At 41.0% G+C, this 26,754-nt stretch overlaps 1 protein-coding gene across 1 annotated transcript in view; it reads left to right on the top strand.

Annotated features, from left to right (window-relative positions):
• abch1 (ATP-binding cassette, sub-family H, member 1) overlaps positions 1–19,030 on the top strand; it is a 20,972-nt gene extending 1,942 nt beyond the window's left edge. The window contains 17 exon segments of the mRNA XM_068710372.1: positions 244–262; positions 264–352; positions 1,579–1,672; positions 4,168–4,242; positions 4,945–5,125; positions 5,272–5,368; positions 5,494–5,662; positions 6,021–6,121; positions 7,612–7,682; positions 7,861–7,910; positions 8,545–8,601; positions 8,729–8,799; positions 8,902–8,990; positions 10,113–10,216; positions 12,987–13,146; positions 13,442–13,546; positions 14,291–19,030. Coding sequence (XP_068566473.1) covers positions 244–262; positions 264–352; positions 1,579–1,672; positions 4,168–4,242; positions 4,945–5,125; positions 5,272–5,368; positions 5,494–5,662; positions 6,021–6,121; positions 7,612–7,682; positions 7,861–7,910; positions 8,545–8,601; positions 8,729–8,799; positions 8,902–8,990; positions 10,113–10,216; positions 12,987–13,146; positions 13,442–13,546; positions 14,291–14,397 — 1,639 coding nt within the window. The 3' untranslated portion in view covers positions 14,398–19,030.
• The last annotated feature ends 7,724 nt before the right edge of the window (positions 19,031–26,754 follow it).

Below are 26,754 nucleotides of genomic sequence, written 5' to 3'. Positions count from 1 at the left end.
TTTGTTTTGATGATCTTGAAACAGGCTTCGACTCACTCCCGGCGTCCGTGACTCACCGCTCGTTAAAGCTGTTCTCTCTCTACATGATATGAAAAACATTCCCGGTATGAAAACAACGCAGCGTGCAGCACGTGTCCTCATTGTTAAAGCTTTGTGGCATTCGTCCTGCAGGTTTCGTCTTCTTGCTTCTTTCCCTCAGAAGAGAGAAGCTCAGAGTGTCTGTTTTCTCTCTGTGTGTCACAGCGGAGGTCAGAAGCGGAGGGGTGTCTCTCGGAGCGGCTCTGCTTCAGAATCCAGAGCTGCTCATCCTGGACGAACCCACGGTGGGAGTGGACCCCGTTCTCAGGGCGAAGTACGTAACACTCGGGATCAGAATGTATTTTTTGGCCGTTCGCCAAACGTACGTCGTCCTCAGAAGAGTGCCGGACGAGATCATGAGAACGTTTACTGTCAGCGCACAACGCAGGTGTTGCTCAACGAAATGCATCTTTTCATGTCATTTGCGTCTCACATTTTGACTCACAAAGTGCTGGTTGACAGACAAGGAGGACGAAGGTAGTCAGCAGGATTTGAAGCAGTGACTTTGCAGTTTCATGGTCTTTACTCTGCCTTCCAATACACAAACTACTGTATGCCAAAAAAAAAAACCAGGATGTTACTGCATTCGGTCACATTTTGCAGTCTGCGAGCCAGTGTGCTGTTCTGTCTGTTCTGACCCACAATCCTTTGCACAGCGGGTATGTGAGCTCAAGGTGTTTCAAGCACCAGTAATACATCAGTAAATAACCCTGTGGTGAATTTAGAAGCGTCTACGTGTCTTTAAAAAAAGAGTCGACTAAGCGTCCTCACTGGAACACTAGTCCTGCTTTATCTTAGTGGAGGAGACGTGAAGTCACGTGACCGTGGTGGAGTTTTCCTCTACGGCCCAACGTTAGCTTTTTATGCCACACTTTAAACATCATACAAGTGGTGTTCAGTTGTGAAGATTATCTTGCTGAACACAACGTGTATGAATCAGAAATGTCTGTTTTTTGCCACAGAGATCATTTTCTGCAAAAACCCAAAGGAAGAATCTTTGTGGAGGGAACTGGTGCGACGCTAACTTCCTGTTGGACTACAAACTAAAGCAGCCCCTGCAAGCTCTCGATTCAAAATAGCATTAACACTCTCCCACACGTCTCAAACTGACCCGTAAACACTTCCTCATTTGAACACATTTAACCCAAATAGACAAGGAAAAGCCTTTTTATGTCACTTTATGTTGCAAAAAGATTTTAAAAAACTCTTTATAATTACGTTTCCACAGGAGCTTACAACGTCTGTGTTCTAACGACGTGCACGTTTCTAACTTGTGTTCTAGAAACAATAACCTTTTTGGAGCGCTTACCGCTGCTCCGGTCTCGTTGTGTAACGGCACCACAAAGCCTCGTCAGATCAGACGGTTGGCAGGAGAACGGCTGCTGGCGAAGCCGGGAGCTTTTTAGAGATCTTTTTAGGGGGAAACTTGGGGTCGGGGGGGGGGGGGAGCACGTTATGTAATCCGTTCTGTTTTTCTTTAACGGTCTCTCCGCTCTCTAGGATCTGGCAGCATCTGGTGGAGATTGTGAAGACGGGGAAAGTGTCCGTCATCATCACCACGCACTACATCGAGGAGGCCCGGCAAGCCAACGTGGTGAGAGAGAGAGAGAAAGAGAGAGAGAGAGAGAGAGAGAGAGAGAGAGAGAGAGAACATGCATGAACACACAAAGAGAGAGAGAGAGAGAGAGAGAGAGAATGCACATAAACCCACAAAGAGAGAGAGAGAGAGAACATGCATGAACACACAAAGAGAGAGAGAGAGAGAGAGAGAGAGAGAGATAATGCACATAAACCCAGAAAGAGAGAGAGAGAGAGAGAGAGAGAGAGAGAGAGAGAACATGCATGAACACACAAAGAGAGAGAGAGAGAGAGAATGCATGAACACACAAAGAGAGAGAGAGAGAGAGAGAGAATGCATGAACACACAAAGAGAGAGAGAGAGAGAGAACATGCACATAAACACACAAAGAGAGAGAGAGAGAGAGAGCATGCATGAACACACAAAGAGAGAAAGAGAACATGCACATAAACACACAAAGACAGAGAGAGAGAGAGAGAGAGAGAGAGAGTAGATGCACATAAACACACAAGAACAAATGCACACTCATAAACTGGTGCTTCATGGTGAAACAATGAGTGCATTGATATTTCTGCGCTGTGTCAAAAGAAGTTTAGTCTTTATTGGCGTTGACAGGACGGACAAAAAACATTTAATGAGAGAAAAAACAAACTTCTTATAGAGTTTGCACTGAAGCTCTTTTGTGTCTTTATGTCACATTTCGCCGACAACAAAAAGTTTGCTTCTTTCGCTTCATGAAACACGTTGATTTCCTATGAAAACAACAAAAGCATCCAAATCCTCGTGTATCTCATTCCTCCATATTGAGTTCATTTTGAGTCTGTCGTACATAAACAGTCCTGCTGCTGTAAATACTAACCAGAGCACCCAATGTGTATTCATCCGCCGCCGAAAAATAGTCCCCAACAAAATCAAGTCAAACTTTATTTGTTCAGCACATTTACACAAACAACCGAACAGCCTCAAAATACAAATGAATACGACGATAAGAACAGAAGTAATGCAGACACACATTTAGAGCCGTGGTCACACACACACACACACACACACACACACACACACACACACACACATGAACACCAGGGCCTCACACAGTACAAAGGTCATGGACTCTATACAATACAATCAGCCTATAGACCCACATTACTACAGCGTGTCCCCTTCACTTGGCTCAGCATGAATCCAGTCTTTCCATAAGTCCGGTTATTGTTCCACCAGTAATCTTCTTTGTGTATTAAGTCCATAAAACCTTTACATGTGTTGAATGTGCTCTGTGGATTAGTTTTCTTTTTGTTTAAATGTAATAGTTGGCTTAGACCGATTGATACCTCTCACAAACAGAAATGTAAAAACCATAAGCTTGTTGAGAGTCAAGCTGGCTGTTACCCACTGGAACCAGTCTTTATGCTAAGCTACGCTAATCGCCTCAAGGCTCTAACTCTTATACTTAACGTGAAAACATGAGAGTGACGTCTCACCTAACTCTTGGCCTGAAAGCGAAATAAGTGCATTTCCCACAAATGTCAGTTTAACAAATAACAATATCTGAGAATTGCAGAAGCTCCTGTAAACATCTGAAATGTTACATAATGTTGCTCATCTCGCAAACAAATCAAGGTGCCTTATTCTAAAGATGCAAAAGAGTAAGACTGATGATATTAATACTGGCCTTCTGTTAAATTGATGAAGATATCAATCGGCTCGTGCACACCGGAAATGAGAGCATAAAGGGAATGAAAAACCTGCAGATAGTGGTCTTCTCTGCACATTCATGTGATGAATTAACCGTTTTAAATTGGTACTTTTTTACAGTTTCATGCACCGTTGACCAGATGTTGTTGTGATGTTTCTCTCTGCATTACAAGAACTGAAAGAACTGAAGATCAGTTTTGGTTTCAGAGGAGAATTTATTGTCCCGCGATGGTTTAAAATGAAGCTTTTTCAAGTAAAAAAAAAAAGATGAAATACTTGATTTTTTTTTTCTTCTCATGGCCTGAAGTTAAGACAGAATATTAGCTGTTGGTGACTTCAATTGAAAAACATCTGCATCTTAAAGTATCCCACGCTGCTTGAACTCCAGTGTGAACATGTTGACCGGTCGCTGATGCAGCTGCATGTAAACACAGAGACAGAAATCCAGTCTGACTGCTCAGCTGCAGCTTTCAGTTCAGTGATTGTGTGGCAAGAAGGATCACACCGAGGGCGACTGAGGTGACTCTGCTCATTCATTTCTGTCTCTGTGACTGTTGACGGTCTGCTGCAGTCGATTTTAGACTGTGATCACGCTGGTTTATGATGTTTTTGACCTTTTTCGAGACGTTGCTGGGATACCTTTGACACTTTCACACACGCAGGACAGAAAGAAAGTCCTGATATGTAGAAGTAGTACTCATATCATACAACAGCGTTCCAGATTACTTCATAAAGTATCACATATCACATTCTATCCACAAGAACAGTCCAACAACACTGTGATTATTTTATTAAACATTCTCCTGTTCTTTCTCCAGGTGGGTCTCATGAGGAACGGCTGTTTGCTGGCTGAAGGACCTCCAGACGCAGTCATGAAGCAGCACAGCGCAACAGTGAGTCCTCCTTAAAACCACCACGGGGTGACGGGAGGCCCAGAGGGGGCTGGTAGTCAGGGCAGGGAGGCTGTTCATCAGCCCACAAAGCAAGGCGATGTTTAATAATGTAGCTCATCTCGTAAACAAGTCAAGTTAGTTAGAAAGAGAATGAAAAACCTGCAGATAGTGGTCTTCTCTGCACATTCATGTGATGAATTAACCGTTTTAAATTGGTACTTTTTTACAGTTTCATGCACCGTTGACCAGATGTTGTTGTGATGTTTCTCTCTGCATTAGAAGAACTGAAAGAACTGAAGATCAGTTTTGGTTTCAGAGGAGAATTTATTGTCCCGCGATGGTTTAAAATGAAGTTTAAGAAGCTTTTCTAGTCTAAAAATAAGATTAAATACTTGTTTTTGTCATGGCTTTAAGTTAAGATTAATATTTGCTGTTGTTGACTTCAAGTGAAAAACATCTGTATCTTAAATTATCCCACGCGGCTTGAACTCTAGTGTGAACATGTTGACCTGTTTTTGCAGAATGAAACCAATAATACAAATAAAACAAAAGTTAAAGTTAGAAAATAAGAGCTGAAAGAAAACAAAGAAGTGAAACCACCGTTTATTATAGTCCATGTTTGAGATGTAGAATAAAAGGGAAGCGTGGCGTCTATCTGCTGGTCTGGTCCCTGTTGTTCACCCACATGACCTCCTGCTGCAGACCCTGGAGCACGCCTTCCTGCAGCTGTGTGAGACGTCGGACCAGGTCGGCTCCAGGCGGGGGTGCAGTCCGCCGGGGGGGCCGCTGGAGAGCAGCCAGTCCTTCGAGAGCGGCCGGGACGAGAGTCGGCCAATTCTGGCGGTCGGACCGGGAGCCGCGCAGGAAGTCCCCACGTACTCAGGTCTGACATTTTTAAGTTCCAAAAAAACACCAAATATGATCATCATCTGAAGAAACACAGATGTTTCTGCAGGGTGAAGTATGTAAATATTTGTGTGTGTGTGTGTGTGTGTGTGTGTGTGTGTGTGTGTGTGTGTGTGTGTTCAGCGGACTGGAAGGTGCGAGCCCGACACGTTCTTCCCAAGTGGCGAAACATCACCGCCCTGATGATCAAAACATTGGTGCGGATGAAGAGAATGCCGGGGTACGTTTCCGTTAATGTTAAATTTACTCTTACCGCATCGTCACTACTAACATGTCTCATCTGATGAAGCCCCTCAAAGGGTTATGGCCATGTGACCATGTCTGTTTCTCCCATCGCGTCCGCAGCTCGTTGTGTTTCCAGTTCTTGCTGCCCGTCATCCAGGTCTCTCTCATCTGTTTGTGCATCGGAGGAGACCCGAACGGGATCCAGGTCGCCGTGGTGAACAACGAGACCTCGCCCTCCGCTTACAGCCGATCTCTGCTCTCCTTCCTGGACAACTCCAGCGTGCACCAGGTACCAACCAAAGCAGGAAGCGGGTCGCGCGCCAATCAGACTGCAGAGAAGTGCGTTTGTGTTTTGAAGTGTCAAAGGTTTCAGTCTCGAAGGAAGTAACAGGTGGCTCTTAAGCAAAGTTTCACTTCTGCTCACAGCAGAACAAACACCAAGACTTTCCTTTTCTAGGAAAATCAGTGAAGGGGGGGGGGGGTTGTTCCTCTGTGTGACATTCTGTATAAAACACACACACACCTCTCTAGTGAAGCTGCTCAATAACAAACATCCGGAGCAAAGTATTCAGCATTCACTTGATACAAACACATTAAAAGATGGTGTTTGATATGTATTAAATAGTTCTTTATATATATATGCACAGGTGCCCTTGTCCCATGCGGAGGCCTTCGATGGGATCCGTAACGGGGAGTACTGGGGCGTCATCGGCTTCGGCAAGAACTTCACCAGCTACCTGACGAAAAGGTGAGAGCAGTCGTGTTCGTTTGATAATCAATCAATAAATGACACAACATGACCTGCTTAGCTCCACCCTCTTGTTCCAAGAAACAAGATGGCGACGGCCAAACTGCAGAACTCGAGGCTTTTGCCGTTTTATTTCCTCCAAGCATAAACATCTTAAGGATTGGGTGAAGGACTTCATGCTCTTTTAAAGCTGACCTTGCTGAAATGCGGACGTAGAACTTATTTTGTTCCTCACCTTTATGTCACCTGAAGTCTCTGTTGTTCTCTCTCTCTCTCTCTCTCTCTCTCTCTCTCTCTCTCTCTGTGTCTCTCTCTCTCTCTCTCTCTCTCTCTCTCTCTCTCTCTCTCTCTCTCTGTCTTCTCTCTCTCTCTCTCTCTCTCTCTCTCTCTCTCTCTCTCTCTCTCTGTCTTTCTCTCTCTCTCTCTCTCTCTCTCTCTCTCTCTCTCTCTCTCTCTCTCTCTCTCTCTCTAGCTTTGACACCCGTAAATCAAACCACGACAGCTCAGCATTATATTATCATGTGAGGATGAGTCAGCCCCCACGAGTCGTTGTTGTTGTGAATCACAGTTCAGTGAGTGAATGAGTGTGTGTGTGTGTGTGTGTGTGTGTGTGTGTGTGATTCCTGGGTAGACAGTCCTGTCCTTCCTGTCCCAAACACACCTGGGCAGGTGAGATCGATCACGCACTCATTCTTACTGAATCGTCTGTCGTTCAAGCGACAGACGTGCCCAAAGAAAACAAAAAGGTGTTAAAATAATCCCATCTGTGGTTTAGTTTGATCCTAACAGACCGGGTGTGTTTTATAATATAACATCGGATCAATGTCTGCTGATTATTGTGTGGACAAGGCATGATGGGTAAAGAGATAATGCAGACCGATAACGTGTGATACGTTCAGGAAAAGACATTGAAGATTTGAAAGTACTTTAATGACATTTTATAGACCAAGTGATTGATTCGATAATCAGGAAGCTGATCAGCAGGTTATACAATAATGAGGTCATTAGCTGCTGAGCTGTTCTAAAGTTATAAATTATGGCTAAATGCTATAATAGAACGTCTGCCTCTAAACTTCACACAAACACAACGTTCACAGTTTCAGATCGGTCACACCGGCTTGTCGTCACATCGCTTTGGAATTCAAAATGAAGAAGCTTCCAAATGTGCAAATGTTATTTCTTATCCCCACCTTTTTAGGAGTATCTGTGACGACTGTGGAAACCTAAATATGTAATAACTGTTCCCTGTTTTTCCTGCAGAAACTCATGTTTTCAGCTTTACTTGTCTTTCTTCTAGTCTGTCTTGTAATGTAGTTGTAAAAAGCTTGTGTTGTTGCAGATGACTTTGAGACAATAAGCAGTAAATCGGCCTCTGCAGCATCTTAACCCTCATATATCTATTCGTGTTGCAACATTCCCGTTTTTACTTCATATTTGCTGAATGTTGAATATGTTTTTGGGATTATGACCAAGTCCCTACATTCTTGCAGGATGATGCAGCGGCAGGTTTCCAGAGAGGTGGTCGACGGAGGATCGGTGCACGTCTGGCTGGACCTCACCAGTAAGATGACTCCCTGTTTGTTGAATTAAATTAAAAGGATTAACATGTACTGTGCATGTACTAAGATATTCATTTATAAAATATGCATAATCCCAGTAGAACTAGAAGCGCGTTACACCCAGATATCATCTACTGGGGATCTGACAAGCTGACGTTTATCTTGATGTTGCTTTTCTAGATCGACAAATTGCCTTCATGCTGCAGAAGAAACTACACGAGGCCTTTCAGGTACATACATCATCAAACACGTTTTCCTCCGTTTGCTTTGTCAACTGGAGCCTCGTGGAAATATTCAGACGTTGTCATTTTACTTTGAGAGATAAATCAGAAATCACTCAACGCATCCGGCGAGTACAAAGAGGCGTGACGACGCACAAGATATCGCTGTGTAAACTCACAGTGTCATAATGTAACACACGTGGCTTTAAGGCTCGACAGCAGCTTTATGATTCCAATATCAATATTGTATATTCATGTTAAAGACACTGGTTTCTATTGTTGAAGCATCACACGACACCAAACCTTATGAATACAACAAAAATCTATATACCATGAAGCTCCCCATAAAGATTATTTATTAATGACAGCACAATGTTTTATTTCCAATCTGTCTTTTTCAAATTATTAGTGATTATTGTTTTTTTTGTCTTTTGTGTATTTTAAATTTTTTTAATTTTTTTAATTATTTTTAATGATCTGATTTTATTCACCTCATTGCGGTCCTGAAGTGTTTTTAACCGTGTAAAGCACTTTGTTTGTTTTGAAAGGTGCTGTATTAATAAAGTTTTATTTTATTCTTATTACTATCCTCATACTAAATGTGTTTTTCCACTATATTGTTTAACTTGTCTTCTATTCGCAGACTTTTGTGGAGAATAAATTGGGAAGTTTGTCGTACCTCGTCGCTCTGCCAATACAGGTAAATAAAATAATAAATAAATGAGTGTAATATAGCAAATATACATTTATATTTAGCTTTAACTGTCCGTGTGTTTCTGCTACATTCTGTATCATAAAAGTAAATTTGAATCCTTTGTTTCTGTTAGTTTGAGGAGCCGATCTATGGCAGCCTAAACACAGACTTCACTACGTTTGTGACCCCCGGTGCTGTTCTCAGGTCAGTGCTGAACAACTTTATATTCATGAACCAGCAACCTTTCACGGATAAGACAACCTGACACTTAACTTTCTCCTCCTCCTCCCCCTCCTCCTCCTCCAGTATCACCTTCTACCTGGCCGTGGGTCTGACAGCTCTCTCCTTCGTCCTGGAGAGGAAGGAGGGGCTTCTGGACCGGTGCTGGGTCGCAGGTGAGACACCAAAAGTCGCTGTTTCTGCAGAGCGACAGACACAAAACATCCTATTTACTAAACCTACTGGATGAGATTAGATTCAACTCTATTGTCATTGCACAGAGTACACAGTGCAAAAACCACTAACATACAGAATAAAATATAGAAGAAATATAATGTGACTTAAAGAGTAAATATATTCAGCATGAGCAGTATTAACATTGTGCATTAATACGCTAAGATACACACAGTGTGAACATGGTAGGCAGTGCAGGTATAAGTATAGAATATATAGTGCAGAGTTTAATAACAGTGATGCTAGTGGTGAGAGATTATAGACAGAATAAACAGCTACGACTCTACAAACTGATTTCATGCAAGTTTTCCAGGTTGCAGAGTGAGAAAACACTCGATCTGGAATGCGTATTAAAGAAAACACTGTTTTCCTACACTGCAGTGTGAGAAACAAATTTGTTGGCAAAACATCTAAATAATTTTGCAGACATTGGTGAAAAAGCTCCAGGAAGAGAAACAAAGAGAAACTAGAAGACGTGTTCAATCTTTGAAAAGCATCCGGTGTTATCGGCAGTAGCTTTTCAAATCTGCAGTTTGATTAAAAATGTTTTGATGCATGTATTGCTTCATTACCTGTTCCATATATTTTAGATTAATCTAGAATATGCATCAGTTGATTCCCATCTAAACAAATCCTTTTTGTCCTTCTTCCTTTTTAAAAGCATATTTTAGCTTTCTAGAAGGGAAGGGATTTATTAATATGCAGCTGTATAAACTTACTGCACAGTTAAATATTGACATCTTTACTGATAAATGTCAGGCTTCCTCTAAAAGTGCATATTATTTTAGTTTGTTTGGATCTTTTTGGGGAGATAATGCTTCATAATTTTGCTTATTTTCTGATGATGGTAATGAATCCAATCGATGTTCCTCTTGAGTGTAATTCGAGATGTGACCACTAGGGGGAGTCAGACGATCAGAGCAGAATGTGAAGTTTACCCAGCGAACACTGAGACGGTTGTTTTGGTTATTTCTCATTCTGAATTATTGAACTTTTTGTGATTATTAAAATGCAGACTTGGCTTTGTATCAGAATACTGATCATGATGCGTGTCTGTCTTCCAGGTGTGAGCTCTCTGGAGACGATGCTGGCTCACCTCTTCTCTCAGCTGTTTGTCATCAGCGTCCAGATCGTCCTGCTGCTGCTCTTCATCCTGCTCGTCTTCAAGGTTCGTCGATGAAACTGTATTGATTGATTCAGCAGCAATAATAGGAAGAAAGTAACAGCAGGAAAATACGGAATCAATAGAAGAAAAAACTGATTATATAAACAAAGCTGATTGTTTCCACACTGTTTCTACATGTGTGAGTTTCTCTGATCGTTCCTCTGTGTGCTTTCCTCCTTATTATGATGCCAATAAGTGTTTGAATATCCAACATCATACACAGTGACTCACACAACTTATTAATAACGTTCATAAGGGAGGAACTCTTGGATGATACAACATGCTGTATTTGTTTTAACTTCTGAGAGAAAGCAAAGAAAAGGAAGATCAATTATTTGTACACAGGTGGGAAAAAAGTATTGTAGTCTTTCCAAAAGGTGAAACCTACAACTCCCATGAGCACCTGCTCACAGCGTTCACTCTTTCCATTGGTGCATTCTTCCGTCTATTGTCTCGACGATTAGAACAATAGTTCCCCGACAGGAGTGGCGATGTGACGAGAACAGAGAGCAGCACCTCTTTGTTTCCCCCCACTCTGCTCTAAACACAAAGCGCAGTGCGAGAAAGTCACCGAACGTTTCACACATTTAAGAAAAACCGAAGACAATCATGAAGCTGAAGTTTTCACTGCGTTTCTCACATGATTTGGTTTGTGGAGAGTTTGACACGTTGAATGCAGCAGAGCTGTTTGCATTTTTACCACATCATCATTATCCTGCAGAACGTAATTATTAATAATAATAATTCACTTCTACCGTCAAGCAGAGATTTCCCTTCAGGAGAGGGAACGTGGTGTCAGTGTTCCTGTGAGGCTTCAGGTCTACTGTGGGAACACGAGGGAGGCAGCTCCTCATCGATTCTCAATACACATGTGAGCGGAATCAATACAGGAAGAAGCTCCAAGACGAGAGACGCTGGATATCGTGTGTGTGTGTGTGTGTGTGTGTGTGTGTGTGTGTGTGTGTGTGTTGAGTCCATGCAGGGACATGCTTTTTATGGGTGTGTGTGTGTGTGGGTCTTGAACGTCCGTGTGTGTGTGTGTGTGTGTGTGTATGTGTGTGTGTGTTGAGTCCGTGCAGGGACATGCTATTGATGGGTGTGTGTGGTCTTGAGCATCCGTGTGTGTGTGCGTGTGTGTGTGTGTGTGTGTGTGTGTGTGTGTGTGTGTGTGTGTGTGTGTGTGTTGAGTCCGTGCAGGGATATGCTATTGATGGGTGTGTGTGTACTCTTGAGCGTCCATGTGTGTGTGTGTGTGTGTGTGTGTGTGTGTGTGTGTGTGTGTGTGTGTGTGTGTGTGTGTGTGTGTGTGTGTTGAGTCCGTGCAGGGACATGCTATCGATGAGTGTGTGTGTGTGCTCTTGAGCGTCCGTGTGTGTGTGTGTGTGTGTGTGTGTGTGTGTGTGTGTGTGTGTGTGTTGAGTCCGTGCAGGGACATGCTATCGATGAGTGTGTGTGTGCTCTTGAGCGTCCATGTGTGTATGTGTGTGTTGAGTTCGTGCAGGGACATGCTTTCTGTGTGTGTGTGTGTGTGTGTGTGTGTGTGTGTGTGTGTGTGTGTGTGTGTGTGTGTGTGTTAATTAAGGTGCAGGAGTCCACAGAGACCACCGCGGCATAAATCACTTCCTGCGTTGGCCGTTTCCAGGGATCACTTTGGGATCGCCACGACAACAGCCCTTGATTGCTGTGGCAACCGAGCAGTCATGTGGACTGTATGTCTATTTTTGCTCGTTGTCAGGGGAGACGGATAGTGTCTTAACACACACGCACACACACACACACACACACACACACACACACACAGAGTTTCTACACCTTGAGTCTTCGGGGACTTCTCTCTGTTTGTATTTGATTCTGAGTCGTTCCACCGTCCCGTCCGTGTGATTTACAAGCAAACTGAAGCAGCAGTGACATTTCTTTTGTAGTTTCTTGATGTGTTTTTGGCTGAAGAGCAGTGCAGTCCATCAGAGAGTGTGTCTGCCTCTGTTAGCCTCTCCCTCTCAATACTTATTCACTGAGTTAGCGTTGCACTCATGGATAGTTTTTAAAAAAGGATTAAATTCAAAGCAGCAAAAGCAGAGAAATCATCTTTTTGCATTGCACGCATTTTCACTTCCTTGTTAAATCCTGGCGCCTTCATTACCCACGATGCAACCTGACATTCGGGGTTTGTTACGCTCGTATAGCTTCTCCTGTTGCTTTGAGCCTCCAGCCTGCAGCAGAGAAACGAGGAGCGGACTGCAGAGGTCTCACTTCTTTCTAACTCCATTCCTCCAGGTTTCTCTTTCCAAACTTGTAGCCCCCAGCTGACCCTGACTCAAGTGACATCACTTGAGGCAACTTATCGGACTACACACACACCTCAATCTGGAGCCACGAAAAGCGTTTATTCATTTCATTTATTGGTGCAAAGTAGGCAAAACAGAGGCGTTGACATACAATAACAATACAGGGAGATAAAACGAGACAAAATAGATACGGAAAATTATATAAAAAAATTCAAGATGAAGGATTGTGTTTGCTATAGAATATATATATATAAAATGGTTGTAATATTGTATGGTTTGTATTTATGGTCATTTAAATTGTGTGCATGTAAAATAATGTATATGACTGCAAAATGCCATTTTTCCTGACTTTAAGCTTATCTCACAGCTTTGTGAGAATAGCCTCTTATCTTAACGTTTCTCTCTCTTCTTCCTCCATCTCTCTCTCTCTCTCTCTCTCTCTCTCTCTCTCTCTCTCTCTCTCTCTCTCTCTCTCTCTCTCTCTTCAGCTGCCTAATGAAGGCTCCTTGGTGCTGGTCGTCGTCCTCATCGTGCTGCAGGGCATCACCGGCATCTCGTTCGGCCTCGTCATCTCAGCCGCAATCGACGACGAGCAGAACGCCAACCAGGCCGCCCTGGGAATCTTCTACCCCAACCTCATCCTCAGCGGTGTGTGTGTGTGTGTGTGTGTGTGTGTGTGTGTGTGTGTGTGTGTGTGTGTGTGTGTGTGACCATTATACTGTCCAGCAGCTCTCTTCTCCCTGAAAGTTCATGTATCGTGTTATTTTTTTGTTGACACTTCTTCTCTTTCTTTCCTGCTTCGTTCTCATTCCAACCGGAGAAAAGTCGAGAGAAACCAGAGCTTGTTTAAATGCTTCATGAGGTTCACTGTAATGACAGATCATCCAGATATGAACACTGTACTTTAACAGCAGCTTGTTCCACTCCCCGTCCTGTACTATAGGTATCATCTGGCCGATGGAGTGTATCCCGTATCCTCTCCGCTACATCAGCATGGCTCTTCCTCAGACCTACGCCTCCGAAGCCCTCCGCTGTATCATGTACAGAGGTAATGCACACGCACACGTTACACAACACTCACCGTAACGCCGCTATCGTGTGTTTCAGGGTCGGATCGTTAGAAACAACGTAGCCCAAGTCGTCTAAATCATTCATCGGCTCTGGCTCCTGTAACTTCCTGGGACGTAATGTATAGTGGTTTCGCTCCGTCTCCCGGTCTTTCCTCCCTCTCTCGACATCACCGTGTCCGGACAACAAAGACCCGACGACAGTTCGAAGCTCCCTCCTCGTTACACGATACGTGCACAGGAAGTCAGAGGAGCCGTTTCCTGTTTGAGGGCCTTATCGTGGAGGCGGCAGACGAGACACGGGCACAAGTCGAAAGTGTTACAATTCAATCTGGGGGATGAGCTGAAAGTTTTCTTTTCTTTGCGGAATTCAATGATTGAATCCGGAACAAATTGGGACCTGCAGCAGACATTGTGGTCACATGGGGGGGGTTGCTCTCCAGTCGTCCTTGCTGTTACTAAGCAAACAAAACCTGCGCGCTGCGATGCCGATGATGACTCGAGGCTAATTTATTGCCGTTATGCAACACAGGGTTGCACAATTAAAACACGTGAAAACATGCAATCCTGTGCAGGTGGCTGTTTTCCCCCCGTTTTCCAGTCTTCATGCTAAGCTAAGCTAACTTGTTCTACAGAGCTCTTGTACGACTGACTCCTAACGTGTCCAGCTTTTGGTTTCCCGCATCCTAAACAAGCGAATGTAAAGAACTCCGTCTCTCCAACAGGTTGGGGTCTGTCTCGGATGATGGTGTGGCGAGGCTTCGCTGTCACGCTTGGCTGGAACACGTTCTTCCTCGTCCTGGCCACGGTCATCCTGAAGCTGAGGACGTGACGGGCCTCTTCGTCTTCTTCAGCGGTTTTGGAGACGGAGCCGGCGGGCGGAGCCCCCAGCGACTCACCTGGACCTCCTGTCTGTGGACGAGGGAGCCAAAGCAAACTTTAGCCCCGGGCGAGAGAAATTTCAAAATGCTGCACGTAAAAGTACAGAAGACAGGATATGTACACGCACAACGTGAGAGGATATTCTAGATGCTTCATGTCAAATGAGGATTTCACTTCTATGTACAGCTTGTTGGAACTTTTCACCCTTCAGAATTGCACCAACTCAGGGTCGCATTTTTTTTCATTTGTGTGCCCTCGCTCTTAATGCTAGTAGAGAGATTTGATGGTGAATAAACCGAGTACAACTGTAGGACAAAGGTTGTTTTTTTGTCCGCACAGTGTTCGTCGTCTACTTCATATTTGCATTATAGAGAAGCTGTTTGAAAAAAGGAGTCTCAGCACAAAACATGTTTTTGTCGACGAGAAAATGTGAAATTGTATTTCATTTTTTTATCCGTTTGCTTCACAAGCAGAAAACTTGAAGAGAAGATTGTTGTTGCCTGGCACCGTGGGAACCCGGAATGGGGTTTAAAAGTGCTGATCGCTTCATATTGTCGGAGATCTTCTCACCCGTTCAGGCTTCCCACAGCGATGGTATCGCCTCTCTCTTAACGTGTGTCCTGTGCGGTGTGTGACAGGAAGTGGTAACTCATGTCGGTGCATTATCTGGTGCTCAGTAGCAAAACCGTCGTCGTCATCGTTTTTCAGTTCAGGTTGATGGTGTTCTCTATAACCTGTGTTTTGTGCCTGCAGCTCCTGTGTGAGAACAGACGTGGTTTGAAGTTGGTGATTGGAAAGAATTGGTGCTGTATTATTTTCTTAACCTTTTTTTTTTTTTTTCATTTTTCATTATTACCCTCCACTATTTGCTGGACAGAGTGGAGGCTGCTCTTCTCGCAGGTGACGCTCTTCAAGCCGTCTGATAAATATGTTCTGTTTTCTTACACAAACGTTCCAAACGGCTCATACTTCTGTTCCTGACTGTTCCACCTACAGAAACAGAGTCAAGCACACGGGAGGAAGTCCGTTTAGGGTTCGACGTGTCCTGGAGACGTTGGGGTGTCGGCACTGTGGACGCAAAATCCAGAAATGAGGAATAAAGTACACTCCTAAAAATAAGGGCGCTAACCAGAACCATATAGGGTTCTTTGGCTTGTTTTTCATTGGAGAACCCTTTAAAGAGGTGCCTACGATGAACCCCTTCAGCTGGTTCTACCTAGAACCCAACACAAAGGCTTATAGAGCCATCTGTGAGAGGTTCCAACCACAACCACGTTGAGAGGTTCTATAGAGAACCCTTCCATGGTGTAATGGTTCCACCCAGAACCCCCTAAAAGAGGTTCTACAGAGACACCTTCAAAGGTTTTATGGTTCCACCCGGAACCCCCTGTAAGAGGTTCTACAGAAAGCTATTCTATGGTGTAATGGTTCCATTTAGAACCCTCTATGGGAGTTTCCACAGAGACACCTTCAATGGTGTAATGGTTTCACAGAACCCCCTATGTGAGGTTCTACAGAAAAAACATCTATTATGTAAGGTTCTACCCTTACATCTAGAAACCACCCAGAGGTTCTACAGAGAACCCTTTTTATATTCCAGAGGCTTATTTTGTGGTGGTGGACTGGTTTATGGGGGTTCCCCATCCTTCCATCAATCCTTGGAAAACTATTTGGATAAAAAACGGTTCTTAATGGAACCCTTAGTCTCACAAAGAACCCTTGAAAAAACTCTTTCTTCAATAAAGGTTTCTGGGTAGAACCTCAGCCCTCCATGAAGAACTCGTTTGGAACCTTTATTTCTAAGAGTGTAGCTGGATTTTAGTTTGGAGTCACTTCAGAACCAGAAGGAAACAAACGACTGAGTCAAAAAGCTTGACTTGACTTCCTTTTTGTGCACAAACAATCAATAATGAACATTAAATACCTCTTTAGGGCACTTTGACTTTATAATATTGTTTCTTTTAATACAACACAACAACATAACTTTTGTTTTTAAAACAGAAACTTTAGACCAGTGTTTAGATTATAAATAATCTAGTCTAATAATCTATAGATGAATATTTCAAATGAACATGAAACATGTTAAAATACTTAGAATCAGAATATTTATCTCTAAATCAATGAGCTCTCTGACATCCTGCCTTTGAAGGAATACTTCCACATTTGTTTGGAAATTTGTTTTCTTGCCAAGAATTAGATGAGAAGTTCCAATACCACCCTCATGTTTCTACGCTAAACATGAGGCTACAGCCAGTTAGCTTAGCTTAGCATAAAGACTGAAAACGGGGGAACCAGCTAGCCTGGTTGTTCTAAAGCTCACCGAGAGTAAGCGTTTTCCCCAAAGCTTTGACGGACCCACAGGGCTGAAAAGGCAGCAGACTCAGCATCACATGTGCCAATCTCATAAAGATCTATAAATGTTTACATCCATCTGGACGCATGGCTAATACCTAAACACTGACACCAGCATGCGTTTCAATGTGTTGTGAATGTTCCCTCTGCAGGTTATGCCAATTATATTAATGTACCGAAGAGTTTATGTTTCCTTTAGCAGGCTGAATAATGACTCTTGATTGGTTTTCGTTGGTGAAGTTGTGTGTACAGTATGCTGAGTGTAAAGCTAGATGTTAAATCTGTGAATCTGCTGTTGCTCTGCGACATTTTAAGGGATATTTGTTGTTGTTGTTTGGTAGAAACAGACAAACTGTGAGGACGTTTATCGTCGCTCTGAGAGTCAAAGCTGAATTAATTTGTGCCCAACTCGACTCCCCATCCCATAATAATATACTACGCTTTTTATTCTTTTTTTTTTAATTGGGTATTAAATCTCTGTAAGATTGTCATGTGGTGATTTTTTTTGTTCTAATATGCTTGAAAATCTACAAAAAACAACTAACCATGATGTAAAAAAACATCCTGTATAAATGATTTTAAAGATTTACATGAACTGCAATTATACTACTGATACAATATTTAAAATGATTAAACTATTCCACCCGTACAATGCTACTCAGATGACTGAGGATGGCCTCTCTGTGTGATTCATGTTGACTGGCTTTTGAAGAAGGCTTTGAATGGTCTCAAAATAGTTATTAATTCAAGCTGTTCTCAAACACCGATTGTACATACGAAAAGTAATGCACAAAAATGTGTATATAACGCAAATAACGGACTTTCACCGCTACTCATTAAACGAGAAGTCAGCGTCGACTTATTCGTCACATGGCTTTACTTAAAGGGACAGTGTGTAGGATTTGGTGACATCTAGTGGTGAGGTTGCAGATTGCAACCAAAGGAACACTCCTCCCTCCTCCCTTTTAAAGAGTATAAAACCGTGATTAGACGGTAACACCGTGGTCACTCAGAGGACATCCATACTATGATAACACTACTTTAGGAGGTCTACACTGTGATTGACAGGTCTCTACCAGAGACGTATACGGCGTCTCTACGTCACGCCTCCTCAGTCCTAATATGGTCACTTCCTGTTCATTCGTTGCGACAGCTGTGACTCAAGATGGCCTCAGCGAAATCGCTGAACTCGAGGCTTAAAAACGGCAGTCCACAAACCAACTGGTGACGTCACGACGACCTCGTCCGCTTCTTATATACAGTCTGTGGGTGCAACATGGAGGACTCTGTGAAGAAGACCGCCTCCCTATGTAGATTTGAAGGGCTCAGTCTAAACTTTCAGGTGATTATACACTAATGAAAACATGGTTATGAATATTATATTCTGTTTCTGCTGATAGATCCCCTGAAATGTTGCACTGGCCCTTTAAGTAACGCCATTTCTGTAGTTTGTACAGAACTACATTACACACCCTCAAAACAGTTTGGTTCAGGTTTAGACATCAAAATGACTTGGTTAGGTGTTCTTGGCTGAACATTGACTCACTTGTTGGGTAACTTCTGTACTTAATTAACGCAACCTCCGGAGTTATTTGAACCAAAACCACAATCTTTTCTTAAACCTAAGAAAGTCGTTTTGTTGCATAACCACCGTGTTGCTGGACATTCATAGAAAAACCCACAAAATAAAAAAACAAAAGAACATTTCGTAATATATCATACGAATCGTTGAGGTACGGTGACCGTGGCTAAGTGGAGAGCAGGGCTGCCTTTCAATCAGAGGGTCGGCGGTTTAATTCCCGGCTCCTGCTCTGCTAGTCTCATGTCAATGTGTCCATGAGCAAGACACCCCAAAAATTGCTCCCGTAGCTGCGTCTACGGTGTGTAGATAGATACTGAACTGTAAGTCGCTTTGGATAAAAGCGTCTGCTAAATGACTGTAATGTTGAATGAGGATTTGTTGTTTAATTAAAATTGGAAAACTTCAATAAACGACATCAGAACTGTATATGTAGACACTTTTTAATTCAGATTTTTGGACTTTATCTGGTTCATATTGGGCTGTTTTAGTTCATGTGAACATATGTAACATTGTGAATTGTGTTCAAAGCGAGTGTAAAGCATCTCCTGTGTTGTGACGTGTCTGCGCCGTGATAGCAGACGCGCTTCGGTGAAGTCTCTTTCTATATCCGTGTTTATTTTGAGAGAATAAACCTGGTTGAGAAATCCTCCTTTTGTCTCGTTTTGTTCTGCATTTCAGAAAGCTCCCAGATTTTATACTCAACACCAAATGAACAAAATCCCCCACAATCCCTGTGGTTGAGTCAAAGACACCCTCAGGCTGTGGACGACCGATTCATTCAATGACATCATGCTCGCTTGCATCACTGTGTTGCTTGTTACCACGGGGATGGTGATGACCCCGATGCCTTCAATCTAGATCCTCACCAGTTGACTGTTTGAACTTTGTGTGTGTGTGTGTGTGTGTGTGTGTGTGTGTGTGTGTGTGTGTGTGTGTGTGAGTGTGTGTGTGTGTGTGTGTGTGTGTGTGTGTGTGTGTGTGTGTGGAGGGTGTGCCTTGTTATTGTAGGTTATTTTCATGTGATTTCTTGGGTAATGAGTCTGTGCATGTTTCCTGTACAGTTTGTTCCCAAACTGAACACACTGTACAGGGAGGCCTATTTGAATTTGTTGAATGTTGAATGTTTGAATGTGTTTGTTATGCATATTTGTGTTTGTAGTTTTTATATTTGAATGGCAGAATCATTGTCTTTAAATTGGAATGAATTATCAACAAAAAATTTTGTGAGAAGCAAAATATTGTCATTAATTCGTCATCGTTGGATATCATACGAACAGTTGTATGCAGACACTTTGATTCATTAAGTAATTCAAATTGATACACTGAATATTTTTCATTCAGATTAAAGTAATCAGAACTTTATATGTTGACGCTTTTTTTTTTACATTTAATTGAAAGCAAAAAATCGTAATTTGTAGGAAAACGCACTAAAAAATTACAAAATTGAAAACGTAACTTAAAAAGAATTCATAAATAACTTAAAAATACTTAATCAAATACTAAATACTAATTTCGAATTGCAAGACAAAATATTTAAATGAACCTTCTGCAGTACAAAAAATTACATTGATGCAATATTACCACAACAGATGTGTGTGATCCCTTCTATCTGTGCAGAGTTGTGCACAAGAGTGCAATTACTGTTGTGGAAAATCCTCAGACAATTTTTCTTTTGTGTGTGTTAACCGTTGATTATCTTCTGCACACAGAGGCTCACGTTTCCAATAAGGCCGTGGTTCACCTCGTAATGCAACCGCTGGAAAATAGATAACGGCTTCACTGACAGGCTGCTATTACGAAAAGCTTTTTAGTTCAGCCCCTGTTTGTCTATCCACGGCCAATTACAGTGTTTGGTGAGCTCAGTGACGACACTACACCTAATTACAGTCAGTGACTCTGTAATTACATGCAATGACACCCAGAGTCTCGTAGGACTGTGTGTGTTCCTGTCACAATATATGTAACAAAAATACTCCATTATATTGTAATATTTTAAATCAAAAGGCGAGATGAAATGATGAAACGGATCCAGATGTTGCACTGTTTCTCAAACTTTAATTAACAGGGAATTCCTGTAAAAGTTAGAGTTGAACCCAATTTACAGTTGTCTACATCTGGTTAACATTTACCCGCAATTATTTTGCAACACGTCATAAGATTTTATATTTACAACAATCTCTCCTTAATTTATTGTTCTGGAAAACTTGAGATTAATCATGGTTTCAAATGAACTGCTGCCTCAGCGAACAATAAGGCACAAAGCAGGAAGAGAAGAGCTGTGTACGTGGCAGTAAAAGTTATGATATATTGGATTATGGGTTTGATTTCACCACCTCAATCGGGACGTGGTCCACAAACCCGAACCAAACGAACGCTTTGCATTTACTGTGATGGAGTATGTCAAACTTTAAAGATGTTTTGTGCATTTAGCAAACATTAGTGGCTGCAAATGACATCTTAACTAGTTGCAAACACCAGCTTTAAGGATAAAAAGAAGGGAAGGTATATCTGTGTGTCGTCTGCATACAAATGAAAAGAAACGTTGTGACGTTGGATGATTTGCAAGTGGGAGCATGTATGCAGAAAATAAAATTGGACATAAAAGTGGACCTAAAATTGAACCTTGCGGTACACCACAGGTAATGTGATTTGTAGAGGATATATTTACCTTTGGTGACCGAAGACGTTCCATCTGGAAGGTAAGAATAAATGCCAACCCAGGTTTTAAGACGGTTGATTAAAACGACATAGTCTACTACGTCAAAAGCTGCATTTAGCTCTAAAAGAATTAAATTAGAGGTCATGACCTCAATCATTTTTATGTTACCGATTTATCGTATGATATATGAACATGACCTCAATAATTTTTACGTTATCAACTTATCGTACGATATATATAAACATGACCTCAATCATTTTTACGTTATCAACTTATCGTACAATATATATAAACATGACCTCAATCATTTTTACGTTACCGATTTATCGTACGATATATATATGAACATGACCTCAATAATTTTTTTGTTACCGACTTATCGTACGATATATATGAACATGACGTCAATAATTTTTATGTTACCGACTTATCGTACAATATATATGAACATTACCTCAATAATTTTTACGTTATCGACTTATCGTACGATATATTTGGACATGACCGCGATCATATTTGTATTATCGACTTATCATACGATATATAAACATCACATTCGTCATGTTATGAGCTAATGCTAGCATTAGCTCATAACATAGCTAACATAGCTAACATTGTTTCTCTGCTTTTCTAAACAACTATAAATGTATGTTTTAGCAAAAAGAGCAAGCTCACTACTTTAATTTCAGATTCAACATGCTTGTAGTGCATTTGTCATCCAGCTGAAGATCAGACTTTTGTAAATAGAATTCGCGTTGGTCTAATTTTGCAAAGCACCGTTTATCTCAGCTGCTGCAACCAACAGCTGGGATGGAAAAACACATATTGCCAGTTGGCCTACTCTTGTCTTGGCATGCATTTTTTTTTCTTTTCACAACCCGTTTATAACCGCCATGTATTGCAGGGTTACCAAATATCAGTCGTAGCATGCATTTGTGTGTCCTGTTTAGTTTACTACACCAAACGACATCTGGACATCACAGCACGGTGCACACTGCAACGTATGTACAGATCACGTTTAACACAGAAACTCTCTCGCTCACACACAGAAATGTAACTGTACGGTTATGATTCTTGGTATTTCAGTGGGGGAAATGAAGTAATGCGGAGCAGAGCCACAGTACATCCATTCACAATATGAGCACTTGGCTTTTAGTTCAGTTAATCAAGTCCAGAATGTAGAGCACATGAGCTCCGTCTGGTCCAGTCAGCCTTTGTGCCTGCTTTGTGATACGCTAAACATTCTGTAAACAGTTACTGTCACCATGGCAGCGTGACAACAGCGCCGGGCCCAGCCCCTCAAACACGGGACGGTAGTGTTATTTAATATTTGACTCCGCATGAGCACAGCATGTTTCTATCACATAATCCCGTCGCACCAGAGAAGACTTCTCCCCCGACTCCCTTGTGCAGACTGAACGCAGACCTGCTGTTGCTATGTTTCCTGTTCTTATCGCACAACAACAACAACAACAACAAAGGATGAAACACTGAGAACAGTCTGCCCTCAGCGCCGTCCTACGCACACTTTCTCCACCTTCGGAGTCTCACCGGGGACGAGAGCAGATGCTTTTGCTGAGATTTTATGCCGCTTAAATCATATTTAGGGAACTATAAAAACAGACCAGGTGGTGCGAGGAGCCAAAATACGACGTCAACTGCTGATTTTGATCCGCATTGTTTCAAAAAATAGCTGCAATTTCGGGCTTGAAAGCTCTTTTTTTTTAAATCAGTTGGAGGTGTTTTAGTTGTAGTCTCATAAACCTGAGGTCACAGTTAAATCTCAGTAGCAGACCTGCTTCCTGTCAAACACAGAACCTGCAATACGTTGCACTAGATTGTTTGCCAAAAGCTCAAACTATAAAGGTTAAAACTGAGCTGTGAACATCTTATATGATGCTGCTGTATGTTTGGGGGTGAAACTAAGAGACCTCATGAACAAAAAAACTTTTTGTCATCTCTTTCCATGTTGTCTAATGTATCGTAAACAAATTCATCAGACATTATAAAGCATTTATAAGGCTTTATAAAACTCCAGAAATAATCATGCGTCACAACTTATAACAAGGTTTATAAAGTATTATAAGTGGTGGATGTAATGTGTTAGAAGTTCAGCATTCACAGTGCTTTAAACCTCCATGACCAGCAGTGTTGGTAACTTCAACTTATAAAGACAGACAGAGAACTGCTATAACGTATCACAATATATTATAAAATCTACGTTTCTGAAATGGAATAATGTCTTATTAACATCAATGACACTGAAGCAGCAGGACGTTGTGAGCTATAAGGGAAGTGGCACTGTAGGAACTTTATAATCTGTTATCATGCTTTAGAGCTGGCTAAAGTTATGGTATGATCACTTTGGCACGGAGGTATGAAGCATTGTGAATGATTAATCTATAATACATTACGTCCACCATTTATACTGCTTTATACAACCTTGTATTAAAAGAGGTTGTGCATGATTTTAAACATGTATAAAGCCTTATACATGTTTATAATGTCTTCTGAATGTCATTATTGTGTATGACCTTATGACCTTAATACCAGACCTTTTTTTTTTTTATCCTCTGCAGACAGAAGAAACTTTTCCTCTCCAGTTCAATCAGAACGCAGCGGCAGAGTTTAAACTCTGCAGACTGTATTTCTACATCTGTGATCACAGTGTTGATTGTTTTAATGATCATATCAAACTCAATATCACTACAGTTCTGCAGCCAGCTGCACTGCAGCAGCCTTCACGCTCCTTTTCAGCTCCTTATGATTGTTCTCCTTATGATGCACAAGCTCTTCAACAGTTTTCAAATAACTATTTAAATCTGTGCCGACTGTGATTCTATTTTGTCGTAATGCATCTTCACTTATATCTCACGTATTGTTTATTAACGATTTATTGCTAGAGCTAAATCTTCTGATAGGCACGTTAACAGTGTATGATAACTGAAATAAAGGAATAAAAACTCCTTACAAACTGTTTTTGCAGGCATATCTAATTAAAATGTACATTCCTTTTATTGTAAAAAGCAGCGTGGGAATAAACTGAGAAGAACTTTGACGTCAAAAACACCTAAAAAACGTGAAATTGAGCTTCTGTAAAATTGTGTTTTATGTTTTTTATGTGTGTTTCAAATAAGTTTCAAATAATTTATGCCTATTTCAAATTCTTTCTTGCCATCTCCAATTGTCTTATCATATATTTGACTATTTCCTGCTATTTTCTATCATTTTATGGCACTTCATTTACTCCTTCAGCTACGAGAAGTACTGTAAATGTGGAATGATTTTCATTGCAAGTGTAAAAACCAACAACCTGGCACTCGAGCAAGGATTTGTACAGTGTGAATACTGCACATTCCAACGTGTACTTGGCTGTTATAATCAGTGTGTCTGTGTGTGTGTGTGTGTGTGTGTGTGTGTGTGTGTGTCTACATTTGTCATCACTTCCTGACGCCTCACACAGACGTGCAGCCCATTGGCTGTTGGAAAGAGAAGCACTTGTCAAAACATCCATCAGCGGTGAAGCGAACAGGCTCAAAGGAAGGTGTGTCTGCCGCCTCCAGCCCAGGAGAGGTGTTGGTGTTGTAGCTGTGGCAACGTAAACAGGCGGGTTCAAACAGATTACAATGTGTGCGGAGATTATATAAAGTGTGTGTGTGTGTGTGTGTGTGTGTGTACGGGCTCACGTGGTGTCTTATGTCTCTTAAGTCTTAAAGTCTTCTTGCGTTAGGAAACGCTTCATCTTGCTCAGTGCTGGCATTGAGCTCAGTATTTTATGAGCAAACGTTAAGTGTTAAAGTGTTTTACAGCCTCTCAGCAGAGTAAAAATAAGTCTGTCTATGTGTGCAATGTGTGAGACTGAAGTTCTATTTAATCTCTTCTTGGCCTCACCTGATTTTTCCACTCGTTCTCACCTCCAAGGAGTTGTCTCTCACTCAAATCAATTTATATATATATATATTTATATTATTATAAATTAACCCATGATTGCAATGCAATATTCTGCATAAGAGACAAACTGAAGTTTAAAACTTTTATGTAACGTTTTGACAGGCGTTTATTATTTTCTATGTATTTACTCAGTCCATTATATTTATCTGACAGCTGCAGTTACTAGTTTTTTTTGCAAATTATGGCATTAGACTATACCCAGAATGTAGTAAGAACTAGCCCAGTGAAGTGTAATAATATACATAATATATAATATATATATGTATATATACATATATATTATATTATATTTTATATCATATATTATTATATTATATATTTTATTTAATTTTATATATTATATTACATTCTATTCTATTTTATATCATATATATTATATTATATTATATATTTTATTTTATTTTATTTTATATATTATATTTTATTATATTTTATATCACACATTATACATTTTATTTTATTTTATATCACACATATATTTTATTTTATTTTTATTTTATATATGTATTATATTACATTATATCATATTATATCATATTATATTATATTATACTATATACATTTTATTTTATTTTATTTTATTTTATATGGAGCTGTATTGTAATGTTGCTCCACATCTGGGATGGATTCTCAAGTCTTTAGAGGAGAAAGGTCATTTTATATGAATAATTTCTTCTGAGCCTCCAGCTGTGACACTCCTTCATGACATTGATGCTGACATCCAGTAGACTGTATGTACTGTTTTGTATGCAAACTGAACACTTTGTACCTTACAAGCAATATAAAGCAGATACTGGATCACCCTAAAAAAATCTAAATGTGGCTTCTAGAACAAACTTAATAATCATTTCTAGAAAATACCACCCGCTGAATATTCACAGCAGGAAGACGACACGCATCTTTCTGGAGATAGAGCTAAAGATGGAGGCGGCAGCAACACAAGCAGGAACAACTCTCCGAGCCCTGTTTCGTTCCGGTCGGGTCCACATGTGAGCACTCACGGTATGTCAGGTGTGTGAAAGAGAGCATGAACGGTCGAGAGAGTCACGCGTCAGAGTTCAAATGTGGAGGCGATGGAACAGAAGAGCTTCAAGGTGATCATTGAATTCACCCAGAAGAGGACCAGAACAAAGTATTTACTCCAGTTCTGAGCATATATACGTATATATACGTATATATACGTATATATACGTATATATGTATATATACGTATATATACGTATATATGTATATATACGTATATATGTATGTGTATGTAAATATATCTCTTTCTCTCTCGCTGTCTCTCTCTCTTTATATATATACGTATATACAGGTATATATATATATATATATACATATATACCTGTATATATATATTACTTTGACTAAAGTACTATATATATTTCTTCCAATACCAGTATTATATATACTTACCTGCAACACTTGCTAACTTACTTCATTTTACTTTTACCGATATATTTAAGTAAAATTTTAAAAGCAAGAATTTCACTTGCAATTGAGTATATATAAAATACAAGCACATACAAGCACATGTATGTATATATATATATATATATATTATCTGTTATTACTACTTTTCCATAAGCAAACAATGTGAATACCTGTGTACCTGTATTTGAGTCATATGGCTAGCAGCGCTAAAAAACAAACAAAAAGAAAACTACGTGTCCCAGAGTCCTTTGCGGTGCCGCTGTCTCCACCTCCAGCGTATTCTCGCAGCCCAGAGAACGTGCAGAACGACTGAGCTCCGTGTTTACGTT

Source organism: Cebidichthys violaceus, unplaced genomic scaffold, assembly GCF_023349555.1.
Source record: "Cebidichthys violaceus isolate CVI_PGR_0920_01 unplaced genomic scaffold, fCebVio1.0.p SCAF_150, whole genome shotgun sequence".
In the NCBI taxonomy this organism is placed as follows: Eukaryota; Metazoa; Chordata; class Actinopteri; order Perciformes; family Stichaeidae; genus Cebidichthys; species Cebidichthys violaceus.
Note: the sequence above shows the minus strand (reverse complement) of the source record. Positions and strands in the feature narration are given on the sequence as shown.